Source organism: Hyla sarda, chromosome 3 (genome assembly GCF_029499605.1).
Source record: "Hyla sarda isolate aHylSar1 chromosome 3, aHylSar1.hap1, whole genome shotgun sequence".
NCBI lineage: Eukaryota > Metazoa > Chordata > Amphibia > Anura > Hylidae > Hyla > Hyla sarda.
In genome coordinates this window covers 162022948-162047982 of record NC_079191.1, presented here as the reverse complement: position 1 = coordinate 162047982, position 25035 = coordinate 162022948, and the positions used below count along the sequence as shown (strand labels likewise).

Below are 25035 nucleotides of genomic sequence, written 5' to 3'. Positions count from 1 at the left end.
TACTCTGCATCTCCTCTACTCTAATCTGCACTGTGGGGATTGTAATAACTACTCCTGCCTCAGAAAAGACAGTTATCCGTAACCTGGCATCAGTGTATTTATTATCCCGCGCCTTGCCCAGGAGAAGCTGTCGGAACTTCGGACCCTGTAGGTTTACAGTACCCTGTTGTCGCTTAGTGATACATCTAACCACCCTGAGTCACTTACCATATTCTGCCTAAATTCCCTGTGGATGCCATATTAGCAAATCATATGTTGTCAATATTTCTTTATACTCAAAAGAGAAGCACAAAGAAAGAGATAAAACATAAAGAACCTGTCTAATCCATAGGATTGCTCTTATATTGGGCCTTATTAAATGGGAAAGCACTTTCTTCATTAGTGTTGCTCGCGAATATTCGCAATTCGAATATTATTCGCGAATATCGCATATTCGCGAATTCGCGAATTTCGCGAATATAGCGCTATATATTCGTAATTACGAATTTTCATTTTTTTTTTTTCAGTTTTTTTTTTTTTTCTTCACAGTACACATCACAGTGATCATCCCTCTCTGCTTCCAGCTTGTGTGGTGTAAAGAAGGCTCTAATACTACTGTGTGAGACTGGCATGCAAAAATTCGCATATGCGAATATTAGTGTATGCTAATTTTCGCATATGCGAATGTTCGAGTACACGAATTTCCTATTTGCAAATTTTTACATATGTTAATTTTCGCATACGCGAAATTTCGCATATGCGAAAATAAAACGAGAATATGCGAATATTCGCGAATATATGCCGAATATTCGTCCATATATTCGCGAATATTCGCGAATTCGAATATGGCCTATGCCGCTCAACACTATTCTTCATCAAAAATGTTAGCATATAGTTTATGTTTTAGTCTTACGTCTTCAACAAAGACTATTTGAAGTTGTAAGAGAACACTGATTTAAAGGGTTTTTCTGTAATCTTTTGAAAATTGGGTAAACACAACATGAACTAGAAAAAAAATAAAGAAAGAAAGATACACAGAGATAACTATTTCAATGATTTGCTGTGGAAAGTATTCTTTAGTAAAGCACCATTCAAATACAATCAGGGTTTACATATATGACTTAGTTTTTTATGAGGCCATAATTTAGCTCCAATATGGAGGCAAACAGTTTTTTTTTTTCTGTTAGACTCAATAAGAATACAACAACAACAACTAAAATTATTGGCCTGTTCTATGAGACCCTGTAATCTGACTGGGCAGTTCAGCAGTAGTGTTGCTTGCGAATATTCGCAATTCGAATATTATTCGCGAATATCGCATATTCGCGAATTCGCGAATTTTGCGAATATAGCGCTATATATTCATAATTACGAATATTCGTTTTTTTTATTTTTTATTTTTTCTTCACAGTACACATGACAGTGATCACCCCTCTCTGCTTCCAGCTTGTGTGGTGTAAAGAAGGCTGTAATATTACTGTGTGAGACTGGCGTGCGAAACTTCGCATATGCGAAAATTAGCATATGCTAATTTTCGCATATGCGAATATTCGCGTATGTTTTTTTTATATTTGACAATATTCACATATGTAAATCTTCGCATACGCGAATTTACGCATATGCTAATTTTAGATATGCAATATTCACATACGCGAGTTTTCGCATACGCGGATTTTCGCATATGCGAAAATAAAACGAGAATATAACGAATATGCGAATATTCGCGAATATATGACGAATATTCGTCCATATATTCGCGAATATTCGCGAATTCGAATATGGCCTATGCCGCTCAACACTATTCAGCAGTGCTTTGAGAGTGCATTGCTTTAGTAATCAGGAGTGCAACTTTTTGAAGCACAAGGCTGTCCGTACACATGAAAATTTGTATCTTGTTTATTCAGATGACTTAAAGGGGTATAACAGGAAAAAACTTTTTATTTTTTTTTATACCAACTGGCTCCAGAAAGTTAAACAGATTTGTACATTACTTCTATTAAAAAAACTGTAATCCTTCCAGTAATTATTAACTGCTGAAGTTGAGTTGTTCAATTTTAGTAACTGTCCAGAGCAGGAGAGGTTTGCTATGGGGATTAGCTCCTACTATTGATAGATGTGTCAACAGAGAGCACTGTGGTCAGACAGAAAGGAAATAAAAAAATAAAATAACTTCCTGTGGAGCATACAGCAGCTGTAGTGGAAGGATTAACATTATTAACTAGAAGTAATTTACAAATCTGTTTAACTTTCTGGCACTGTTGATTTAAAAAAAAAGTTTTCCAGTGCAGTACCCCTTTATTACGTTTTTTGGTTGTGAAATGGCAGCTAGGCGCACCCCTAGATGGCTGATGACATTTGCCCGAACCCATGTATTGTTAGGGGCCTCAGGAGGGCACAGCATACCCTTGAAAAAGCTATGCAGGGTTGCACCAGCTACTTGTCTGCCTTGGTGCCTCCAGGAGAGTCTGTAGCCACTAAACCACTGCTTGTTTCCAAAATCCACCTGACCACAAACAATTGCCCAAATTTACTAAACTGAAAGATAACACTTTTTTTTTTCCTTTTTTAGCATGTTGTGAGTTTTCCAGACTTTCACGATTTATCAAGTGTTTCTGTTCTGTTTCTCCTGATTAAACAATGAAACTGAGAAAGCCCCTTAAAAAAACCCTAAATAAGGATGTGTCCTTTCTTATATATGTTCTGAGATTTTTTACAGTTTTTGGGTCAGAATGTGTTACAATGGCGCATGGTGATTGCACTTTTCTGAACAAGTTTAAATTAATCTGTTTTCACATTAGTTTTGGGATTGATGCAGTTTGGTGCCTCTCCTTCGTGTTCTCATTTGTTCCACATCATTTAGTACAACTCAACTATTACTTCATATTTACACTCTCACACAATTTATAACTAGCAGGGGAGGATAACAACAGGGCTGGCTCTGCCTTTAGGCACAATAGGCAGCCACCTAGAGCGCCCTCTTGAAAGTTAGATATCCAGCATCCAAAACACTCGCTTAGTCAGCAGTGTCACCCCAATAGTAATCTAATTATATGAGGAAGGGGCTTGTTACCATGTGTCACCCCAGTAGTACGGGGGGGCATGTCAAAGACGGTGCCAATGGGCGGAGTCAGGGGAGGCATGAAAAATGTGCTTTTGCCTAGGGTGGCAAATATCCAGCCCTCGATAACAACAAACACTGATTCTGTATTATTGATCTACTGATACAGTCAGCTGTAGACACGGTCCCTTCTTTCTTTGCTCACCACACATTTGTTTTATCATGCCATATTTATCAAATCCTATCGCTAAACTTGTTGAGGTTTTTATGATACTCTTGACAGTATGTTTCATTCTGCAGGACCCTTATCACTAGATTGACTGTCTCACTCAACATGCAGACTTGAGTCATTTCCCGGTCTCTCTTTCACAGCCCGCTATTATTTTTCTTAGTGTATATATTTGATCCCAGACGCTGACAACAGGTCTCATAATATCTCATGCACATTAAGTGAAATGCCAAGAACAGTATTGTGCCTGTCTACCTCCTTCTACTGCAGGGTGACATTCAGGAACACCATACTTAGGGTAATTACAATGGAGTTGTAAGTGGCAGAAACAGGATACTGGTGCCTGCACTCTGTGGGTACAAAAGTTTTACACAATACAGTAAAAACATTAGATAATATCACATTTATAATATATACATTTAAAACTTACCCCTTTAACTACGAATAGCACCACGGAATATATAAATCCAATCACAGATATAGCAACCAGAAACATCAAGAATCTAAAAGCATCTTGGTACAGCTTAAAATTTATAGGCTTGGGATACAGAATCGATCTCACCATGTCTCCTTTTGCTGTGTTGAAACCTGTTAGTAAAGAACCAGCGCTGATCAGCAAATGAATCCAATAAAATGGCTGTATGATTTTGTGAAGAAAGAAAAATCATGATGCATGGTATGTATGGTACCTAAGTATTGTTGCAAGCACTAACCACTAATCCCAACAAAAATATAAATATAAAGTTAGGATCAGTTTGTTTAACAAGTTATTTGGAGCCAAACAAGGCAATTAACAAACTGGAATGTGTGCACTGTTTTCTAATTTACATTTGCAGGTCAATGGTCTACGAATGGAGATTTACAAATCTCTAGGGATTAATTTCAGGTCCAATCAGGCAAATTTGGTAGATTTGATTCAGAATCAGATCCTGATTCTGATCTCTATTTGAAAGTGCCCTTATTCCCCTTCAATTGACCACATAAAGTATGTACAGGGATAGGGAGCTCACTGAGTCACTAGACTGGTTGCCGAGCTCCTTGAATGTAAGGAATGTAGTGAGTGTAAACTGTAATTAATACAGTGTTGCCGCTAATCTCAGGGCTGGGCAATCATAAAAAGTATTATTCCACTCTATCCACTGTATCTACATCTTGTGGGCATAGATACTGTTGAAAATGTGCAAGAGGTGGTTTTAGTCATGTGCCACCACCGAATAATATTTTATTGCATATTGTTTACCTTGAAATATAGTAAACCTTAGTTTACATAAGTATACTGATTTCTGACTGAAAAAGGTTGTTTTTGTTCGATAAGCAAGGAACACTTCTATGAAGGAAGACAATGTACCAACCAGTTTGCAATACAACTGCAGTTACAGGAGCAGAGCCAGATGATGTGGTCTGGATCACTTCAGTTCCACAGAACAGCACATGTCTTTTGTAATCTTCCCCACTATGTATTTTCCAGGGGGTGCAGTCTTTCACTTGATCAAGAGGTGTTTTAGTTACGGGAATACTTTCTCCTATAGGAAGATAAAATATTTATATATATATATATATATATATATATATATATATATATATATATATTTATGCAAAGTGTGTGAGAGAGAGAGATATTATAGATGTTCTAGCACAGCTGTACATTTTACCTTTAGAATATGAATAATAATTATTATTATTATTAGAATTATTATTACTATTATTATTATTATTATTGGGAATCTGTAATCGATTACAGTGCCAGATCACCTCATGTGCCCAGCACTATCATCCAGTATTACTGGTTGCCTCCTCCTGGAGTTGGCTGACAACTTCTGTGCCATGTGCTTATGGAAATGTTGGGCATTTGAGGGAATCCCCTTCACCCTGTAGGCGCTGCATATTTAAACATTGGAGAAATGTAAACTGCTAGGTTCACAAGTTGAAGATTTCAGATTTCCTTTAAAGTCTTTCTTTTGCTTTATTTGATTTGACACTATGTTACTATGACTATGTCACTGTATTGTTTTCTTTGGATTCTAGGCTGCGTTCCCACATGATATTTTTCTACCTGCAATTTTCGAGTACAAAAAAACAATGGCATCACAAACAAAGTTTAGGTTGACCACATAAAAACTTCTTTAAAGATCTTAAACTGGTTTGAAGTATAAACTCATGCCCCTTTATCAATTCCATCATGACTATTGTTTTGCAGCAATAACCACAAATAAATATCTTATCTAAACAAAAGGTTTAATTGAAGGAAGTGTCTAAACTGTATTTCTCTATGTAAATGTGCATCTAGATCCTATGCACACTACCTATCCTTGATTCCCTACTTTATCTCAGTTCAAATCACTATGTGTGAATAATTCCACCCATTTTCGGAGACTCCACCTTTCTCCTTGTAATAGACAATTTTTTCAGTAATATGGGTATGGTGTATGCACAGCTTTACTTCATTCAATGCAAAGAAGATTCACTTACTACTTCGTAGCTTCAAAGCATGTTTCTTTATTGATTGCAAGTTTTTCCTCTCACTTCGCACGGCTTCGATGTTACAAGCTGACCGGCTGGCAGAGATCTTACACACCACTGATCGGATCCAGAGGTCTGATGCTACGTTTCGGGGTATGCCCCCTTAGTCATGCGTACTGAGCCTCTGTACCTGTTCGTATTAATGAGGTAGAAACACCTGAGTCAATCAACCTACCTCCAGTGCGTAGTTCACACCAGAATTAAAAGACAGGTATATACCTCCACAATACGAAACCGGTATTACAGATATTATAAATATGCACTAAAACTTAACAATTTATTCATACCGTTCGGGAAGATTGTGTCAAGCTCGCTAATCTAAAAGGATTTCCGTTGTAACAACCGCTTTCTATTCAAGGCTTCTTTCATACCTTGCGGTATTTTTTCAATAATTTGCGACCGTAAATCACGGACTTTATGTTTATTTTCAAAGAAATGTCTCGCCACTGTACTCTCACCATATTTCGATTCCTTAAGTTCTTTTGTTTGCAAAATTTTCCTTATATTAGATTTATGTTCATTTAATCGTATTTTCATTTTCCTGCTTGTCTGACCAATGTATGAATCTCCACATGGACATTTAAGTAAATATATTATATTTTCAGAATTACATGTATAATAATCTTTTACTGCAATTTTGTTACCTTTTTTCGGATGATGAACATATTCCCCTTTGATAATTCCACTACAGTGGGAACAGGACAAGCAGGGAAATGTACCTTTTTTATTAATTTTGAATCTAGTTTGGTCACTTTTTTTTTAGAAATATCCCCTCTTATTAGTATATTACTGAGTGTTTTTCCTTTACTGTAAACAAATACGGGGGGCTCTCTGAACAGGTTGTTACAACGCGAATCCTTTGGATTAGCGAGCTTGACACAATCTTCCCGAACGGTATGAATGAATTGTTAAGTTTTAGTGCATATTTATAATATCTGTAATACCGGTTTCGTATTGTTGAGGTATATACTATACCTGTCTTTTAATTCTGGTGTGAACTACGCACTGGAGGTGGGTTGATTGACTCAGGTGTGTCTTCCTCATTAATACGAACAGGTACAGAGGCTCAGTACGCATGACTAAGGGGGCGTACCCCGAAACGTAGCGTCAGACCTCTGGATCCGATCAGTGGTGTGTAAGATCTCTGCCAGCCGGTCCGCTTATAACATCGAAGCCGTGCGAAGTGAGAGGAAAAAACTTGCAATCAATAAAGAAACATGCTTTGAAGCTACGAAGTAATAAGTGAATCTTCTTTGCATTGAATGAAGTAAAGCTGTGCATACACCATACCCATATTACTGAAAAAATTGGCCCTACTTTATCCCCATGTTCCTCTACTTTTTTGTACCCCCATGTTCCTCTACTATATCTGTATGTTAAACCTGACAGACTCTAATATAGTGGTGTTCACTACAGTATTGTTGAAATAAAGCCCAACAAACAAGCAATATTCTGGGTTCATATCTGACAAATGTTGATGTGATATTGGGAATTATTGAAATGGAAAATAGAGAACAGTTTAAATGATATCTGTGCATAGGATAGCAAGACATCTTACCTGTCAGCATGCCTTCATTCACTATGCAGCTGCCTCTCAGTAAAATGCAGTCACAAGGAAGAAAAAACCTTTTTCCTGTGAGAACTATTAGATCCCCAGGAACCAAGTGTCTGGATTCCATCTCCTCATTACCTATAAAAGATAAGCGGGGATGAATTGTGTTGTTTGACCAAGAACTAATGAAAAATATATAGAAGTGGGACAGTGTAGTGGTGGGGTCTGTCCAGTTCTCCACATTTGTCAAATTACCTGCTGGTTCAGGAGAACCAAGGAGAAAGCACTTTTACAGAAGATCCTCTTCTTCACTAAAAGGGTCATACCTTGGGCTGGCCAATGCAAAGGAGTATCAAGTCTCCTTACCCAGCAGTTTGGTGCCTTCTTCCAAGATGCAGGTGATATAATGTATACATTATTGCACTGCCTGTAACTTACCGTATTTTTCGGCGTATAAGACGCACTTTTTCTTCCCCAAAACTGGGGGGAAAAGTGGGTGCGTCTTATACGGCAAATACACATTAAAACCCTGTCATATCACGGCGGTCCCAGCGGCCATCAACGGCCGGGACCCGCAGCTAATACAGGACATCTCCGATCGCAATGATGACCTGTATTAACCCTTCAGATACGGCGATCATAGCTGACCGCCGCGTCTGAAGCGAAAGTGAAACTAACCCGGCTGCTCAGTCGGGCTGTTCGGGACTGCCGCGGTGAAATCGCGACGTCCCGAACAGCTTACAGGACACCGGGAGGGACCTTACCTGCCTCCTCAGTGTCTGCTCCGTGCCGGGATCCCCTGCATGGCCTGCGCTCTCATTAGTTGTCATCATGTCGTCGCGCACACCGTCCCGTCATCCAATAGGAGCGGCGTGCGTAGCGACGTGATGGCGGTGACGGAGAGCGAGGATCCTGGGCAGCAGAGACGCTCCGGAGCGACGGTGACACCCTGGGGATGTGGCGACAGCGATGGAGGGCGACATCCAGGGCAGCAGTGACGGGTCCGGAGCGGCGGGGACACGTGAGTATTACCTCCCATACCAGTGGTCTTCAACCTGTGGACCTCCAGATGTTGCAAAACTACAACTCCCGGCATGCCCGGACAGCCAACGGCTGTCCAGGCATGCTGGGAGTTGTAGTTTTGCAACATCTGGAGGTCCGCAGGTTGAAGATCACTGTCCTATACTTTACATTGTATTTGGTTCAGAATCTTTTTTTCTAGATTTTCCTCCTTTAAAATTGGGTGCATCTTATATGCCGGAGTGTCTTATACGGCAAAAAATATGGTACCTAAGCCAGCACACTAACTAAAACCATGTTCAGTTTACTTAAAAAATAAATAAATAAAAAAGGAAACCCTTTCAATTTATAACGAAGCTCTGTTTGCTTAAATTAGAATTTTTTTTTTTTTTTAGAGAAACTTACCACCATCACTTGTGTGCACGGTGATCTCAGCACTGTTATTGGATTCTACCAATCTGTTCAGCTTTACAGATTGCTGCAAAACAATAAGTATATATGGAAGGTTATTCCCCTAAATTGTTGCCATATAATAATATAGTTCTTGTGAAATCAGAGTCAGCTCTTAGAGATGAGCGAACTTACAGTAAATTCGATTCGTCACAAACTTCTTGGCTCGGCAGTTGATGACTTATCCTCCATAAATTAGTTCAGCTTTCAGGTGCTCCTGTGGGCTAGAAAAGGTGGATACAGTCCTAGGAGACTCTTTCCTAGGACTGTATCCACCTTTTCCAGCCCACCGGAGCACCTGAAAGCTGAACTAATTTATGCAGGAAAATTAATCAACTGCCGAGCCGAGAAGTTCGTGACAAATCGAATTTACTGTAAGTTCGCTCATCTCTATCAGCTCTTTTGTGAATGGGGTTAACTTTAATGGGACAACCACTTTAAAAGAAAATAATAATTTCACCAGAAAGGGATAATCTCAGGCTTTTTGGATTGTGTCCCATTTGCATAGATTTAGAATAAGTAAGTGAAACTAAAGAGATATTAAAGTTTAAAGGGAACCTGTCAGCAGGAAAATGGTGCTTGACCTGAGGACATTTTTTAAATAGCTCTAGAGATGGCAGAATATAGGGAGGTAAAGTATGTTCTGGATACTTACATTTTTTAAGGTGTTGCTAGACCTGGGGAAAAAAAAACAAAAAAAACAAAAAAACAAAAACAAAAAAAAAAACACCTATTTTGGTCTCTTAGGGACCCCTTTGTAATATTTTCTAGCTCCCTGCTTATCGGTCTTTTTTTTTTTTACTTCCATAGTATTATTAGGAATGTCATGCATTCATGAGTTGGAGTGGCTACTCCTACCATCCCACTGCGTGATGCTTTTCTTTCTACTTTCAAGATGGACCCAACTCAACAGTGACAGCCCCAATGACTAGCTGAGATGGGACACCAATGTGATGGGTGACTGAATGAGCAGGCCAACAATGCTGAGATGAGGCCATATTAGAAGTAGGAAGAAAAACGATGAGCAGTAAGTCAGAAGAGGTAACCAATGCTACTCATAATGACACTCCTACTCATGATCCAGCACAAGGCACAGCACAGGGCTTTCTTTGATAATAAAGATGCTGTAACTATCACTTTAATTATTTAGTGTCTGCTTAATATAGAATAATCTATAGTACAAAATGTATCATACCTGTCTAAGGTCATACACTGTCAGAATGATGGACAGAACGGTAATGACTATGATGACGATAGAATATTCAATGTATCCTTCTGCCAACCATAAACTTAGGCTGGCGGCTTGAAACAGATAGTAGGGATTAAATACCTAGCAAAAACAAAATATAGAAATATAAAGACTGGTTTATTGCAATCAGTTAGGTTCCCTATATTTTATGAAAAAAACTGATCAAGGGAGTTTTACTCATATTTGTGTACCAAAGACAGAAAGTGAATAAAAGGATTGGTAAATCCACTTTTGGTTTAGGCTTTAACAAAAAATAAATAAATAAAAACCTAAGTGAAAAGTTGCCACAAAATCTGCCACACAAAGCTATGTTAATTCCCCTCTAAAAGTACTATAAAAGCATAGCTCCTTCTTTCAGAAACGTCCTCCTCTCTTGTCCACAGTTTGTGTGTGGAATTGCTGCTCAGGTCCAATAATGTTAATGGTGTCAAGCTGTAATACCACACACATCCTGAAGACAGGTGTGGCATTGTTTTTGGGAGAACACAGCTTTGTTTTTCTAGCACTGGATAACCCCTTTAACCCCTTAAGGATGAAGGGAGTATAGGTATGCCCTTGCGTACTGGTACTAAAGGACAAGGGGCGTACCTGTGTGCCTTGGTCCTATTATTGGTGGGTCCCGACTATTATCAGCAGCCAGGACCCAGGGTTAATTCTGGGCATCACCAATCGGGACAATGCCCAGTAATAACACTTTAGATGCCATGATCAAAGTTGATTGCGGCATCTAAAATTAAAGTAAAACGATCCCGGCATCTCAGCGGAGCTGATCGGAACCATCACAATGAAATTGTGATGTCCTGATCAGCTATGAGGACAGCAGGTGGGCCCTTATTGGCCTCCTTGCTGTCCGATTGGTGATCCTCTGCTGTCTCCAGCCTCCGCAGGTTGGAGCAGCAGAGCACCGATAACACTGCTCAATGCTGAGCCAAAGATCAGCATTGAACAGTGTGTGCATTTGCAAGATTGCATATTATAGCCCCCTATGGGGGCTAAAAAAAAAAAAATAAGCTGTGTAAAAAGAAAAGTTAATACTTGTGTATAAGCCCCTCCCCTAATAAAAGTTAATATCACTCCCCTTTTCCCATTTTTTAAATAAAATGATGCAATCAAAAATAAACATGAACATATGTGGTATCGCCACGTGTGTAAATGTCCAAACTATTAAAATATAAGGTTAGTTAAACCACACGTACATATAAAAAATACCAAAGTCCAAAATTGTGCATTTTTTGGTCACTTCATATGTCAAAACAAGCGATCAAAAAGTTTCATCAAACCAAAATGATACCAATAAAAACTACAGACCATAGAGCAAAAAATGAGCCCTCATATAGCCCCATATGAAAAATTAAAAAAGTTATAGGGGTCAGAGGATGACAATTTTAAACATTCTAATTTTGGCGCATGTAGTTAGGTTTTTTAAAGTAGCAAAATAAAATATAATCTACATAAATTGGGTATCCGTATAATTGTATGGAATTACAGAATAAAGATAAGGTGTCATTTTTACCAAAACATGCATTGCGTAGAATCGAAGGCCATAAAAGTTACAAAATGGTGTGTTTAAAAAAATGTTTTACCTCACTAATACGTTTTTTTGTTTCGCTGTTTTACCTCACTAATACGTTTTTTTGTTTCGCCTAAGATTTTGTTATAAAATAAGTGAGGTCATTACAAAGTACAATTGGTGATGCAAAAACAAGCCCTCATATGGGTCTGTAGGTGCAGTTTTTAGAAGGGAAGGAGGAAAAATGAAAGTGCAGAAACCAAAAAATTGCCTAGTCCTTAACCCCTTAACGACGCAGGACGTATATTTACGTCCTTCGCCGGCTCCCGCGATATGAAGCGGGATCGCGCCGCGATCCCGCATCATATCGCGTCGGTCCCGGCGCTCATCAACGGCCGGGACCCGCGGCTAATACCACACATTGCCGATCGCGGCGATGTGTGGTATTAACCCTTTAAAGTGAAAGTGACCCGGCTGCTCAGTCGGGCTGTTCGGGACCGCCACGGTGAAATCGCGGCGTCCCGAACAGCTTGCAGGACACCGGGAGGGCCCTTACCTGCCTCCTCGGTGTCCGATCGGCGAATAACTGCACCGTGCCTGAGATCCAGGCAGGAGCAGTCAAGCGCCGATAACACTGATCACAGGCATGTTAATACACGCCTGTGATCAGGATGAGAGATCAGTGTGTGCAGTGTTATAGGTCCCTATGGGACCTATAACACTGCAAAAAAAAGTTAAAAAAAGTGTTAATAAAGGTCATTTAACCCCTTCCCTAATAAAAGTTTGAATCACCCCCCTTTTCCCATAAAAAAATTAAACAGTGTAAATAAAAATAAAAATACACATATGTGGTATCGCCGTGTGCGTAAATGTCCGAACTATAAAAATATATCATTAATTAAACCGCACGGTCAATGGCGTACGCGCAAAAAAATTCCAAATTCAAAAAAAGCGCATTTTTGGTCACTTTTTATACCATTAAAAAATTAATAAAAAGTGATCAAAACAAAAATCATACCGATAAAAACTTCAGATCACGGTGCAAAAAATTAGCCCTCATACTGCCCTGTACGTGAAAAATAAAAAAGTTATAGGGGTCAGAAGATGACATTTTTAAACGTATACATTTTCCTGCATGTAGTTATGATTTTTTCCAGAAGTACGACAATATCCAACCTATATAAGTAGGGCATCATTGTAACCGTATGGACCTACAGAATAATGATAAGGTGTAATTTTTACTGAAATATGCACTGCGTAGAAACGGAAGCCCCCAAAATTTACAAAATGGCGTTTTTTCTTCGATTTTGTCACACAATGATTTTTTTTTCCATTTCACTGTGCATTTTTTGGTAAAATGACTAATGTCACTGCAAAGTAGAATTGGCGACACAAAAAATATGCCATAATATGGATTTTTAGGTGGAAAATTGAAAGGGTTATGATTTTTTAAAAGGTAAGGAGGAAAAAACGAAAGTCAAAAACTGAAAAACCCTGAGTCCTTAAGGGGTTAAGGTCAAAATTGGCTTTGTCCTTAAGTGGTTAAAACACTACATCACTAGGTTTATACTGCCCTATTTGAGGGCAGCATTACCTAGAAAAAAAAAGACATTGATCAGAATATATCACTTAAGATCAGCAAGGAAAAAGCCAGTCGGCACTGCTATGCAAAGCCACGGTGGTGCTCGAACCTCACAGCTGCTGACCCGCTTTCCAAAAAGACCGCTTATCTGAGGTGCTCAATCACAGAAATTAAGTGTCCAATAAATTTGCAAAAAATGATGATGGCACTCATGGTACTGCGTTTTCTAAGCATAAGAAAACACAGTACCGTGAGTGCCATCAACCTTGTTTGCACAGTATATCACTTACATTGTTCTGTTTAGCCATTCCTCTCATATCATCATTGCTATTAAGGACACCAAAATGCTGTGCAGTAGTCCTTGATATTTTTGTAGACCTTTCTCTGCTCACCAACCACTGATTGGCAGCTGTCTACCTATATTGTGGCAGTAATCATGCTGTACAGATCGCTGTTAGTAATATATCCTTCTGTTTAGGGTCTTTGTCATTAGGTCAAGCTAATAGGCTTTGCAGCCTGTTATACACCTCTAAGCCATATCCCTTTTCGTAGGAGAATTTTAAAACTGTTGCCCCAACTGTTGCAAGAATTTTCAACAAATTTGCTTTTAAAATATTTGCCCTTATTTTTATTTATTTTTTGTGTGACAAACATGGAGTGCTTTGTTACTATATGACAGCATTGAAGTTACCTCTTTGAAGAGTAGCTTCCACACTGGCGTAATCTCAACTTCAATGGCATTAGGCCCACAAATAATTCTCCTGGAAAAGAAAGTTTAAATACAATCAAAGTAAATAAAAAATAAATTCAGAAAGAAAAAACCTTCACATTTGTTATGAATTACTTCACAGCAGCCACACTATATCAATAATAAATAATGAAATCAATTAAAACAATTCAAAATTGTAAATCAGTCACTTTAGTGGATCCAAGACCTTAATATAGAGAGATAAATAAATAGATAGATAGATATTTAGATAGATAGATAGTTATTTTTATGGCGGTGCCATAAACAATTTAGAGAAGTTTGTTTATTAATAGCATAACCAGGGCTGAAAATGTCTTGATGCCTTCTGAGTTTTACAAGATTATCTATGCAAGTGAAGCTGTTTGTGTTGCATAATATTGTAGAAGTTAATAACGAACAGGGTAAGCATAGGAATGTTTTTACCATTGTACTGAGTCACTGAAACTTGTTTACGAGGATGTAATAGACTTAAATGGGTTGTCCAGCGAAAGAAACAACCTGTGTTTGGGGTCAAAAAGTATAATGAAGAAATGTACTAATATAATGTTATTAGCCATAGTGCACAGATCTCTTTGTATCAGTTATGCTCTCTCCCATTCCCCCTCGCCCCTCTTTCCCTTTCTACTAAGGAAGAGAACATTGATGTGAAGAGGGGGAGCTCATATTACTGTTCATTGGATTTGAAAGCAGAAGGAAGCTTTTCTTAGTCATAATAGTTTCCTTGAGAACAGACTTACTTTTGTATTTTCTAAGAAAGGCTTCCTGCTGCCTTAAAATCTAATGGACAGTAATATGAGCTCTCCTCTTCACGTCAATGATCTGTACCTTAGCAGACAGGAGGGGAGGACAGGAGCTCTACATTCACAGCTTGTGACATGATGTCACAGCTACAAGTAACATAGTAACAGATGGGGAAATTTATCAAAACATGTGCAGAGGAAACATTGCCCAGTTGCCCATAACAGCCAGCTTGTTTCTTTCATTTTTAGTAAGGCCTGTGAAAAATGGAAGAAGCAATCTGATTGGGTTGCTATGGGCAACCTTTCCTCTGCACAGGTTTTGGTAAATCTCCCCCATAGTTTGTAAGGTTGAAAAAAAGAGTACATCAAGTTTAACCTAAAACCCTACTGTGTTGATCTAGAGAAAGGCAAAAAACACCCATGAGGCTCATGCCAATTGCCCCATAACAGAGGAAACGTTCCTTCCTGGCCCTAATATATCAGAATATATTCATGGATCAATATTCTATCCCATAAATCTAGTAACCAAAACCTGTAATATTATATTTTTCACAACAAACGTCACAACATCATGCGGCTGAGAGTTCCATAGTCTCACTGCTCTTACAGTGAAGAATCTCTGTCTGTGATGATGGTGAAGGTGTCCCCTTGTCATGGTTACCGCCTAGGTATAAAAAGATCATTAGAAAGATCTTCGTACTGTCAATTCATATATTTGTACACTGTGATCAGATTGCCCCCAAGACATCTTTTCTCCAGACTTAATAACCTCAAGCTTGATAACATTTCTTGGTACTGTAATCCTCCCATACCATCAATTATCCTTGTCGCCCACCTCTGCACCCTCTCCCGCTCAGCCATGTCTTTCTTATATACAGGTGCCCAAAATTGGACACAATACTCCATATGTGGTCTGACTAATGATTTATGCAGAGGCAAAACTATGTCCTTGTCCCGAGCCTTTATCCCTCTCTTGATGCATCCCGTGACTTTGTAAGCCTTGGCAGCAGCTGCCTGGCACTGAACACTAAAGTAGAGTTTACTGTCCACCAGTACCACCTAGTCTTTTTAGGTAGAAGTTTTACCTAATGACGTATTATTTATACATTTAGTTTTTATGGCCCAAATGCATAACCTTCACATTAAACTTAATTTGTCCTGCCTGTGCCCAAGCCTCCAGCTTCCCCAGATCCCTCTGTAATATTATATCCTCCTCTGTGGTGACCACCTTACCCAGGTTAGTGTCATCTGCAAATATAGAAATTCTACTTAGTAATCCTACAAGATCATTAATGATAATCCAAAACAAAGAACACTAACACACACTATTTCAAAGAAAATGTATAATAATCCTTATTAGGGAATACATCATAAATAAAAACAAGTGAAACATTGCACCAGTAACTATCTCTATGTGTTATATGACATGATAAGACTGTAATAAAGAAAAGAAAGACCTGGTACTACTGCTTCACACACTGTTCACACTTATCCCAAGTAAGACACGATTAGGCAGTTGATCCAAGAAAATCAGGTATAGAGGTGGTGCTAACTTGGTCATAAAACACAGTCCACTGCAATATCGAATGAGAGAAAAGGGAGTGCTTCTTAAGGCCCCTTGATGCCTTAAGAAGCACTTGTAAGTGTGAGACGGGTCCGTAGCCCGCTGAACACCATGTCACCGATCCTCCCCCTGCACCGTGCTCTTTCTGTAAGGAATGTTTATTCGATATGACATGATAAGACTATTCAAATATAAATATAGTATAATATCTGGTGATAATGTACAGAATACGTATGTACTAGCAGGGCAAATATAATAACAACATAAGATGATATAGACACTATAGCATCAAAGTGATTATATAGTATACATTCCAAACATAATGGGGCAGCATATAAAGGGCATAGCAGAGTCTATAGCAGCATATATAAACAACATACTTGTAGCAGCATATAAAGTAAACAGTATAGCAGCAAGTACAACACTTTAAAAAGTCCCAGCATTCATAGATTGAGCCTTACTAGACTTTTTACTTGCTGCTTTACTGTTTACTTTATATGCTGCTACAAGTATGTTGTTTATATATGCTGCTATTGACTCTGCTATGCCCTTTATATGTTGCCCCCTTATGTTTGGGATGTGTACTATATAATCACTTTGCTGCTTTAGTGTCTATATCATCTTATGTTTTTATTATATTTGCCCTGCTAATACATACATATTCTGTACATTATCCCCAGATATTATACTATATTTATATTTGAATAGTCCTATCATGTCATATAACACATAGAGATAGTTACTGGTGCAATTTTTTTTACTTGTTTTTAACCCCTTAAAGTGTAGCTCCCAACAAGTAATATATAATCTAATATGTCCCTACCTATTAGTAATCTAGCCCTAACCCCCTACCTGGCTTTAAAAAACTTTTAAATCGCTTTAATAGAGCAGATTTAGTGCTTCTAAATCTGCTCTATAAAGCAGGGCAGGAAGCAGCGCTTCCCAGCAGGCACGACGTCACTGATGCCTTGCTGGGCCCTTGCTTCCGCCCTCAAATCGTCTATGCAGCGCTCCTGTCGGGAGCGCGCATAGATGATCTGCCAATAGCACTGCAGATCAGACTAACCCATCCGGAGGATCAGCGCAGCAATGAGTGCTGCCTTCGGACAGGGTAACGGGGGCGGGCGGGGCCGAGTGGAGCTGGCCAAAGCGCGCAGCCCCAGCTATCAGCATGCTCGCTCTTGCCTGTTTGATTGACAGGCGGGAGCGAGCACAGCAGTGCCTGAATTTCGACTCATTGCCAGGCTGAAATGAGTCGAAATTCAGTGGTGACGTCACTGCTGAATGCATTCGGCCACAAGGAGGGCGACCCCTAGTGGCCGAATTTAAAAGTGATTTTAAACTTGTTTAAAATCACTTTTTTTTATTAAAGTATATTAGAGATATGTTGTAGTACTTAAGTACTACAACATATCAATTTTTTTACTTCATGACAGTGCCTATTTAAGGACGCAAGGTTTTTCAGTTTTTGCACTTTCGTTTTTTCCTCCTTACCTTTTAAAAATCATAACCCTTTCAATTTTCTACCTAAAAATACATATTATGGCTTATTTTTTGCATCACCAATTCTACTTTGCAGTGACATTAATCATTTTACCCAAAAATTCACGGCGAAAGGGGAAAAAAATCATTGTGCGACAAAATCAAAGAAAAAACGCAATTTTGTAATTTTGGGGACTTCTACGCAGTGCATATTTCTGTAAAAATGACATCTTATCATTATTCTGTAGGTCCATATGGTTAAAATGGTACCCTACTTATACAGGTTGGATATTGTCGTACTTCGGAAAAAAATCATAACTACATGCAGGAAAATGTATACGTTTCAAAATGTGATCTTCTAACCCCTATAACTTTTTTATTTTTCCACGTACAGGGCAGTATGAGGACTCATTTTTTGCACCGTGATTGGAAGTTTTTATCGGTACCATTTTTTGTTTTGATCAGACTTTTTGATCACTTTTTATTCATTTTTTAATTGTATAAAAAGTGACCAAAAATAAGCTTTTTTGGAATTTGGAATTTTTTTAGGTGTACGCCATTGACCGTGCGGTTTAAATAATGATATATTTTTATAGTTCGGACATTTACGCACACGGCGATACCACATATGTTTATTTTTATTTACACTGTTTTATTTTTTTTATGGGAAAAGGGAGGTGATTCAAACTTTTATTAGGGAAGGGGTTAAATGACCTTTATTAACACTTTTGTTTTACTTTTTTTTTGCAGTGTTATAGCTCCCATAGGGACCTATAACACTGCACACACTGATCTCTCATGCTGATCACTGGCGTGTATTAACACGCCTGTGATCAGTGTTATCGGTGCTTGACTGCTCCTGCCTGGAACTCAGGCAGGGAGCAGTCATTCGTCGATCGGACACTGAGGAGGCAGTTGTCACGATGCCGGCTGGCAGGTAGTGGATCCTCTGTGCCAGAGAGGGATTGGAGTGGACCGTGCTAGTGGACCGGTTCTAAGCCACTACTGGTTTTCACCAGAGCCCGCCGCAAAGCGGGATGGTCTTGCTGCGGCGGTAGTGACCAGGTCGTATCCACTAGCAACGGCTCAACCTCTCTGACTGCTGAAGATACTGAAGATAGGCGAGGTACAAGGGAGTAGGCAGTAGCAAGGTCGGACGTAGCAGAAGGTCGGGGGCAGGCGGCAAGGTTCGTAGTCAGGGGAGATAGCAAAAGTACTGGTACACAGGCTATTAAACACACAATACGCTTTCACAAGGCACAAGGGCAACAAGATCCGGCAAGGGAGTGCAAGGGAGGAGACTAGATATAGCCAGGGAACAGGTGGGAACCAATTAAGCTAATTGGGCCAGGCACCAATCATTGGTGCACTGGCCCTTTAAGTCTCAGGGAGCTGGCGCGCGCGCGCCCTAGAGAGCGGAGCCGCGCGCGCCAGCACATGACCGCAGGAGACGGGAACGGGTAAGTGACCTGGGATGCGATTCGCGAGCGGGCGCGTCCCGCTGTGCGAATCGCATCCCCGACGGCCATGGCAGAGCAGCGCTCCCGGTCAGCGCTGACCGGGGAGCTGCAGGGAGAAGGACGCCGTGAGCGCTCCGGGGAGGAGCGGGGACCCGGAGCGCTAGGCGTAACAGTACCCCCCCCCTTAGGTCTCCCCTTCTCTTTATCGGGTAACTGCCTCCCCTGGGATGAGGACACCGGGAAAGGATGGAGGGATTCCTCAACGGCAGGCAGAACCGCAGGAGTAGGAATGGGGAGAGAGGGCAGAGGGCGAGACCTGGCACGGGGCAGTGTGACACCAGGACGAGGGCCATGAGGGGACACAGAAGCTTGCCTGATGGAACTGGGAGGGGGGGAGGGGCATTTCCTGTGGCAGGCAGAGTCCTTAATGACCTTAGGGGGACCGGATACAGGAGGAACCACAGAGTTACGGCAAGGGTTACTGGGAACCGGTTTTAGACAGTTCTTGGCACAAGAGGACCCCCAACTCTTGATCTCCCCAGTGGACCAATCCAGGGTTGGGGAATGAAGTTGAAGCCAGGGAAGTCCAAGGAGAATTTCCGAGGTGCAATTGGGGAGGACCAAAAGTTCAATCCTCTCGTGATGAGATCCGATGCTCATAAGAAGGGGCTCCGTGCGGAAACGTATGGTACAGTCCAACCTGGCTCCGTTGACCGCGGAAATGTGGAGTGGCTTGACAAGACGGGTCACCGGAATACGGAATTTATTCACAAAGGACTCCCGAATAAAATTCCCAGAAGCTCCAGAGTCCAGGCAGGCCACGGCTGAGAGGGGAGAGCTGGCTGAAGTGGAAATCCGAACAGGTACCGTGAGACGTGGAGAAGCCGACTTGGCATCAAGAGACGCCACACCCACGAGAGCTGAGTGCGAGCGTGCGTTTCCCAGACGTGGAGGACGGATTGGGCAATCCACCAAAAAATGTTCGGTACTGGCACAGTACAGACAGAGATTCTCTTCCTTACGGCGATTCCTCTCTTCCAGGGTCAGGCGAGACCGATCCACTTGCATGGCCTCCTCGGCGGGAGGCCTAGGCGCAGATTGCAGTGGAGACTGTGGGAGAGGTGTCCAGAGATCTAAGTTTTTCTCCTGGCGGAGCTCTTGATGCCTCTCAGAAAAACGCATGTCAATGCGAGTGGCTAGATGAATGAGTTCATGCAGGTTAGCAGGAGTCTCTCGTGCGGCCAGAACATCTTTAATGTTGCTGGATAGGCCTTTTTTAAAGGTCGCGCAGAGAGCCTCATTATTCCAGGATAGTTCAGAAGCAAGAGTACGGAATTGTATGGCGTACTCGCCAACGGAGGAATTACCCTGGACCAGGTTCAGCAGGGCAGTCTCAGCAGAAGAGGCTCGGGCAGGTTCCTCAAAGACACTTCGAATTTCCGAGAAGAAGGAGTGAACAGAGGCAGTGACGGGGTCATTGCGGTCCCAGAGCGGTGTGGCCCATGACAGGGCTTTTCCAGACAGGAGGCTGACTACGAAAGCCACCTTAGACCTTTCAGTGGGAAACTGGTCCGACATCATCTCCAAGTGCAGAGAACATTGCGAAAGGAAGCCACGGCAAAACTTAGAGTCCCCATTAAATTTGTCCGGCAAAGACAGGCGGAGGCTAGGAGTGGCCACTCGCTGCGGAAGGGGTGCAGGAGCTGGCGGAGGAGATGGTTGTTGCTGCTGTAGCTGAGACTGAACTTGCTGTAGCTGTGACTGTTGCTGCTGTTGCTGTGACTGGAGCTGCTGTAGCTGCGACTGGAGTTGCTGTGTCATGGTGGTCAAGTACGACAGCTGGTGCTCTTGTCGGGCGACCAATGTAGGGAGGTCGGCGGCAGCTGGCAGAGGAACTTCAGCGGGATCCATGGCCGGATCTACTGTCACGATGCCGGCTGGCAGGTAGTGGATCCTCTGTGCCAGAGAGGGATTGGAGTGGACCGTGCTAGTGGACCGGTTCTAAGCCACTACTGGTTTTCACCAGAGCCCGCCGCAAAGCGGGATGGTCTTGCTGCGGCGGTAGTGACCAGGTCGTATCCACTAGCAACGGCTCAACCTCTCTGACTGCTGAAGATACTGAAGATAGGCGAGGTACAAGGGAGTAGGCAGTAGCAAGGTCGGACGTAGCAGAAGGTCGGGGGCAGGCGGCAAGGTTCGTTGTCAGGGGAGATAGCAAAAGTACTGGTACACAGGCTATTAAACACACAATACGCTTTCACAAGGCACAAGGGCAACAAGATCCGGCAAGGGAGTGCAAGGGAGGAGACTAGATATAGCCAGGGAACAGGTGGGAACCAATTAAGCTAATTGGGCCAGGCACCAATCATTGGTGCACTGGCCCTTTAAGTCTCAGGGAGCTGGCGCGCGCGCGCCCTAGAGAGCGGAGCCGCGCGCGCCAGCACATGACCGCAGGAGACGGGAACGGGTAAGTGACCTGGGATGCGATTCGCGAGCGGGCGCGTCCCGCTGTGCGAATCGCATCCCCGACGGCCATGGCAGAGCAGCGCTCCCGGTCAGCGCTGACCGGGGAGCTGCAGGGAGAAGGACGCCGTGAGCGCTCCGGGGAGGAGCGGGGACCCGGAGCGCTAGGCGTAACAGCAGTTAAGGGCCCTCCCGGTGTCCTGTAAGCTGTTCGGGACACAGCGATTTCACCGCGGTGGTCCCGAACAGCCCGACTGAGCAGCCGGGTTACTTTCACTTTCATTTCAGACGCGGCGGTCAGCTTTGATCGCCGCGTATGAAGGGTTAATACAGGGCATCTCCGCGATCGGTGATGTCCTGTATTAGCCGCGGGTCCCGGCCGTTTATATCCGCCGGGACTGACCCGATATGACGCGGGGACACCGCGTGACCCCGCGGCATATCGCGGGAGCCGGCAGAGGACGTACATATACGTCCTTCGTCGTTAAGGGGTCAAATATAATGTATTCCCTAATAAAGATTATTACACATTTTCTTTGAAATACTGTGTGTTAGTGTTCTTGTTTTGGAGTATTATAAATGTCATGACACTTCACTTTGTGTTATTCTGACAGATCTCTTTGATACTGTCTGCTTTTTTCATTGGGGTAAGTTCATTAACCCCTTAAGGACCGGGGTTTTTTCCGTTTTTGCATTTTCGTTTTTTTGCTCCTTGCCTTTAAAAAATCATAACTCTTTCAATTTTCCACCTATAAATCCATATGATGGCTTATTTTTTGCACCACCAATTCTACTTTGTAATGACGTCAGTCATTTTGCCCAAAAATCTACGGTGAAACGGAAAAAAAAATCATTGTGCGACAAAATTGAAAAAAACGCTGTTTTGTAACTTTTGGGGGCTTCCGTTTCTACGTAGTACATTTTTCGGTAAAAATGACACCAAATTTTTATTCTCTAGGTGCATACGATTAAAATGATACCCTACTTATATAGGTTTGATTTTGTCAGACTTCTGGAAAAAATCATAACTACATGCAGGAAAATTAATACGTTTAAAATTGTCATCTTCTGACCCCTATAACTTTTTTATTTTTCCGTGTATGGGGCGGTATGAGGGCTCATTTTTTGCGCCGTGATCTGAAGTTTTTAACGGTACCATTTTTGCATTGATACAACTTATTCATTTTTAAATGATATAAAAAGTGACCAAAAATGCACTATTTTGGACTTTGGAATTTTTTTGTGCGCACGCCATTGACCGAGCAGTTTAATTAATGATATATTTTTATAATTCGGACATTTCCACACGCGGTGATACCATACATGTTTATTTTTATTTTTATTTACACTGTGTTTTTTTTTTATTGGAAAAGGGGGGTGATTCAAACTTTTAATAGGGGAGGAGTTAAATGATCTTTATTCACTTTCTTTCACTTTTTTTTGCAGTGTTATAGGTCCCATAGGGACCTATAACACTGCACCCACTGATCTTCATCATTGATCACTGGTTTCTCATAAGATCTCATGCCTGGATCTCAGGCACTGAGCAGTCATTCGGCGATCGGACAGCGAGGAGGCAGGTAGGGGCCCTCCCGCTGTCCTGTCAGCTGTTCGGGATGCCGCGATTAGCCGCGGCTATCCCGAACAGCCCGACTGAGCTAGCCGGCCACTTTCACTTTTAGCCACGCGGTTCAGCTCTGAGCGCGCGGCTAAAGGGTTAATAGCGCGGCGCCGCGATCAGCGCTGCGCACTATTAGAGGCGGGTCCCGGCTTCACTTTGACGCCGGGCCCGCCGTTATATGACGCGGGGTTACTGTGTAACCCCGCGTTATATCAGGAGAGCAGGACCAAGGGCGTACCTGTACGCCCTTGGTCCTTAAGGGGTTAATGCACCTATTGAAAAGAAGTGGACCCAGTACTGACCCCTGTGGTACCCCATCAGTAACTTTCACCCAACCAGAGTAAGTTCCATTTATTCTCACCCTCTGCTTCCTATCACTGAGCCAGATGCTAACCCATCTACATATACCCTCCCTTAGTCCCAGCATCCTCATTTTATGTACAAACTTACTGTGTGTTGCAGTATCATTTGCCTTAGATAAGTCCAGATACAAAACATTCATAGCTTCACTCCAGTCCAACCTATAACTGACCTCCTTATAGAAGCTGGTCAGATTAGTCTTACAGGACCGATCCCACATAAACTCATGTTGGTGCTGTGTCAGAAGTTTATTTTCATTTGGACATTCCAGAATATCTCTCAGAAACCCCTCAAAAATCTTACCCATAACAGATGTTAAACGTACAGGCCTATTGCACCCAGAATCCCCCCCTTTTTGAATATTGTTACCACATTTGCTAAGCACCAGTCCTGTGGAACAATCCCTTTCATAATATAATCTTTCAGCATTAGGATTTAGGGTCTCTCTAGTTAGTTTAGCTGGTTACATTATCCTTTCATCTGAAATAGGATTTTCCTATGTAAATACAGTGAAGAAAAAGGAATTTAGTAGATTGGCCTTTTCCCAGATTATTTCTTAAAAGGTCAATATTTTTAGTTTTAATTGTCTTATTATTTATGTAGGTGAAAAAAATATATATACGGTATATTTTTTTACTTCTTATGGCAATCGTTCTCTTGGTTGCAATTTTAACTAGTTTTATTTCTAGCAAAGCTGATATGAAGAGTTCTGTGGAGTATGATTAATAGCATTATATTCATAAATTGCTTTTATTATATTTTTGACACCGTACACAGGTTGTTTCTTTCACCGGCCTATCCCTTTAACAAAGTGTCACTAGGCATCTCATTCATTTGAGGACTTGCCGAAGTTGCTGTCAAGACTAAACTGTGAGGAAACATGAGTTTTATCTTGTTTTATACATATGCACAAAAAGATTACTTCCTATGAATGTTGCACTTTCTAGGTAGATAAATGATCTTGTGGTTCCTGCATATGCATATCTGTTTCAGATGATCGATGTATTGAAGCCACACATCATACCTTAGCTTTTGTTCCTCTTTGCTTAAACCTAACCCAAATCTTGAATGTATCTGTGAACAAGAGTAAATATCTTCCAGTGTTCTAAAAAAAAAAAAAAGAGAGAGAGAGAGAGAGAGAGAAAATAATTTTCATGGATACTTTTTATTTTATTTCCTAAATTTTTCTTACCCATTGCAAGTGGCAGCAGAGGGTGCTAGTGTGCCAGCCATGTAACCAGTTAGTGGTATCTGGCATAATATACTTGTAGATAGAGAGGAAGACAGCACCAGGACCAAGCTACTTTGCAAGTGACCGTCCAGACAGCCAATTCAAATTTGGAACAACAAGTAAAGTGTAGGTCACCGCATCCAAGCAGTAGACTCCAACATAGTGCAAAAAGCTTTAGTCTTTTTATTGGTTACCCAAAGTGCTTGCCCTTTGGTAA

General features: G+C 41.4%; 1 protein-coding gene across 1 annotated transcript in view; it reads right to left on the bottom strand.

Moving 5' to 3' along the window:
- LOC130360999 (probable cation-transporting ATPase 13A4) overlaps positions 1-25035 on the bottom strand; it is a 151410-nt gene that overhangs the window by 68789 nt on the left and 57586 nt on the right. Inside the window, exons 5-11 of the mRNA XM_056563556.1 lie at positions 24612-24692; positions 13841-13910; positions 10004-10138; positions 8764-8836; positions 7345-7476; positions 4619-4789; positions 3697-3854 (exon numbers count right to left, since the gene is read on the bottom strand). Of these exons, the coding sequence (XP_056419531.1) occupies positions 3697-3854; positions 4619-4789; positions 7345-7476; positions 8764-8836; positions 10004-10138; positions 13841-13910; positions 24612-24692 (820 nt within the window). The remainder of the gene's footprint in view (positions 1-3696; positions 3855-4618; positions 4790-7344; positions 7477-8763; positions 8837-10003; positions 10139-13840; positions 13911-24611; positions 24693-25035) is intronic.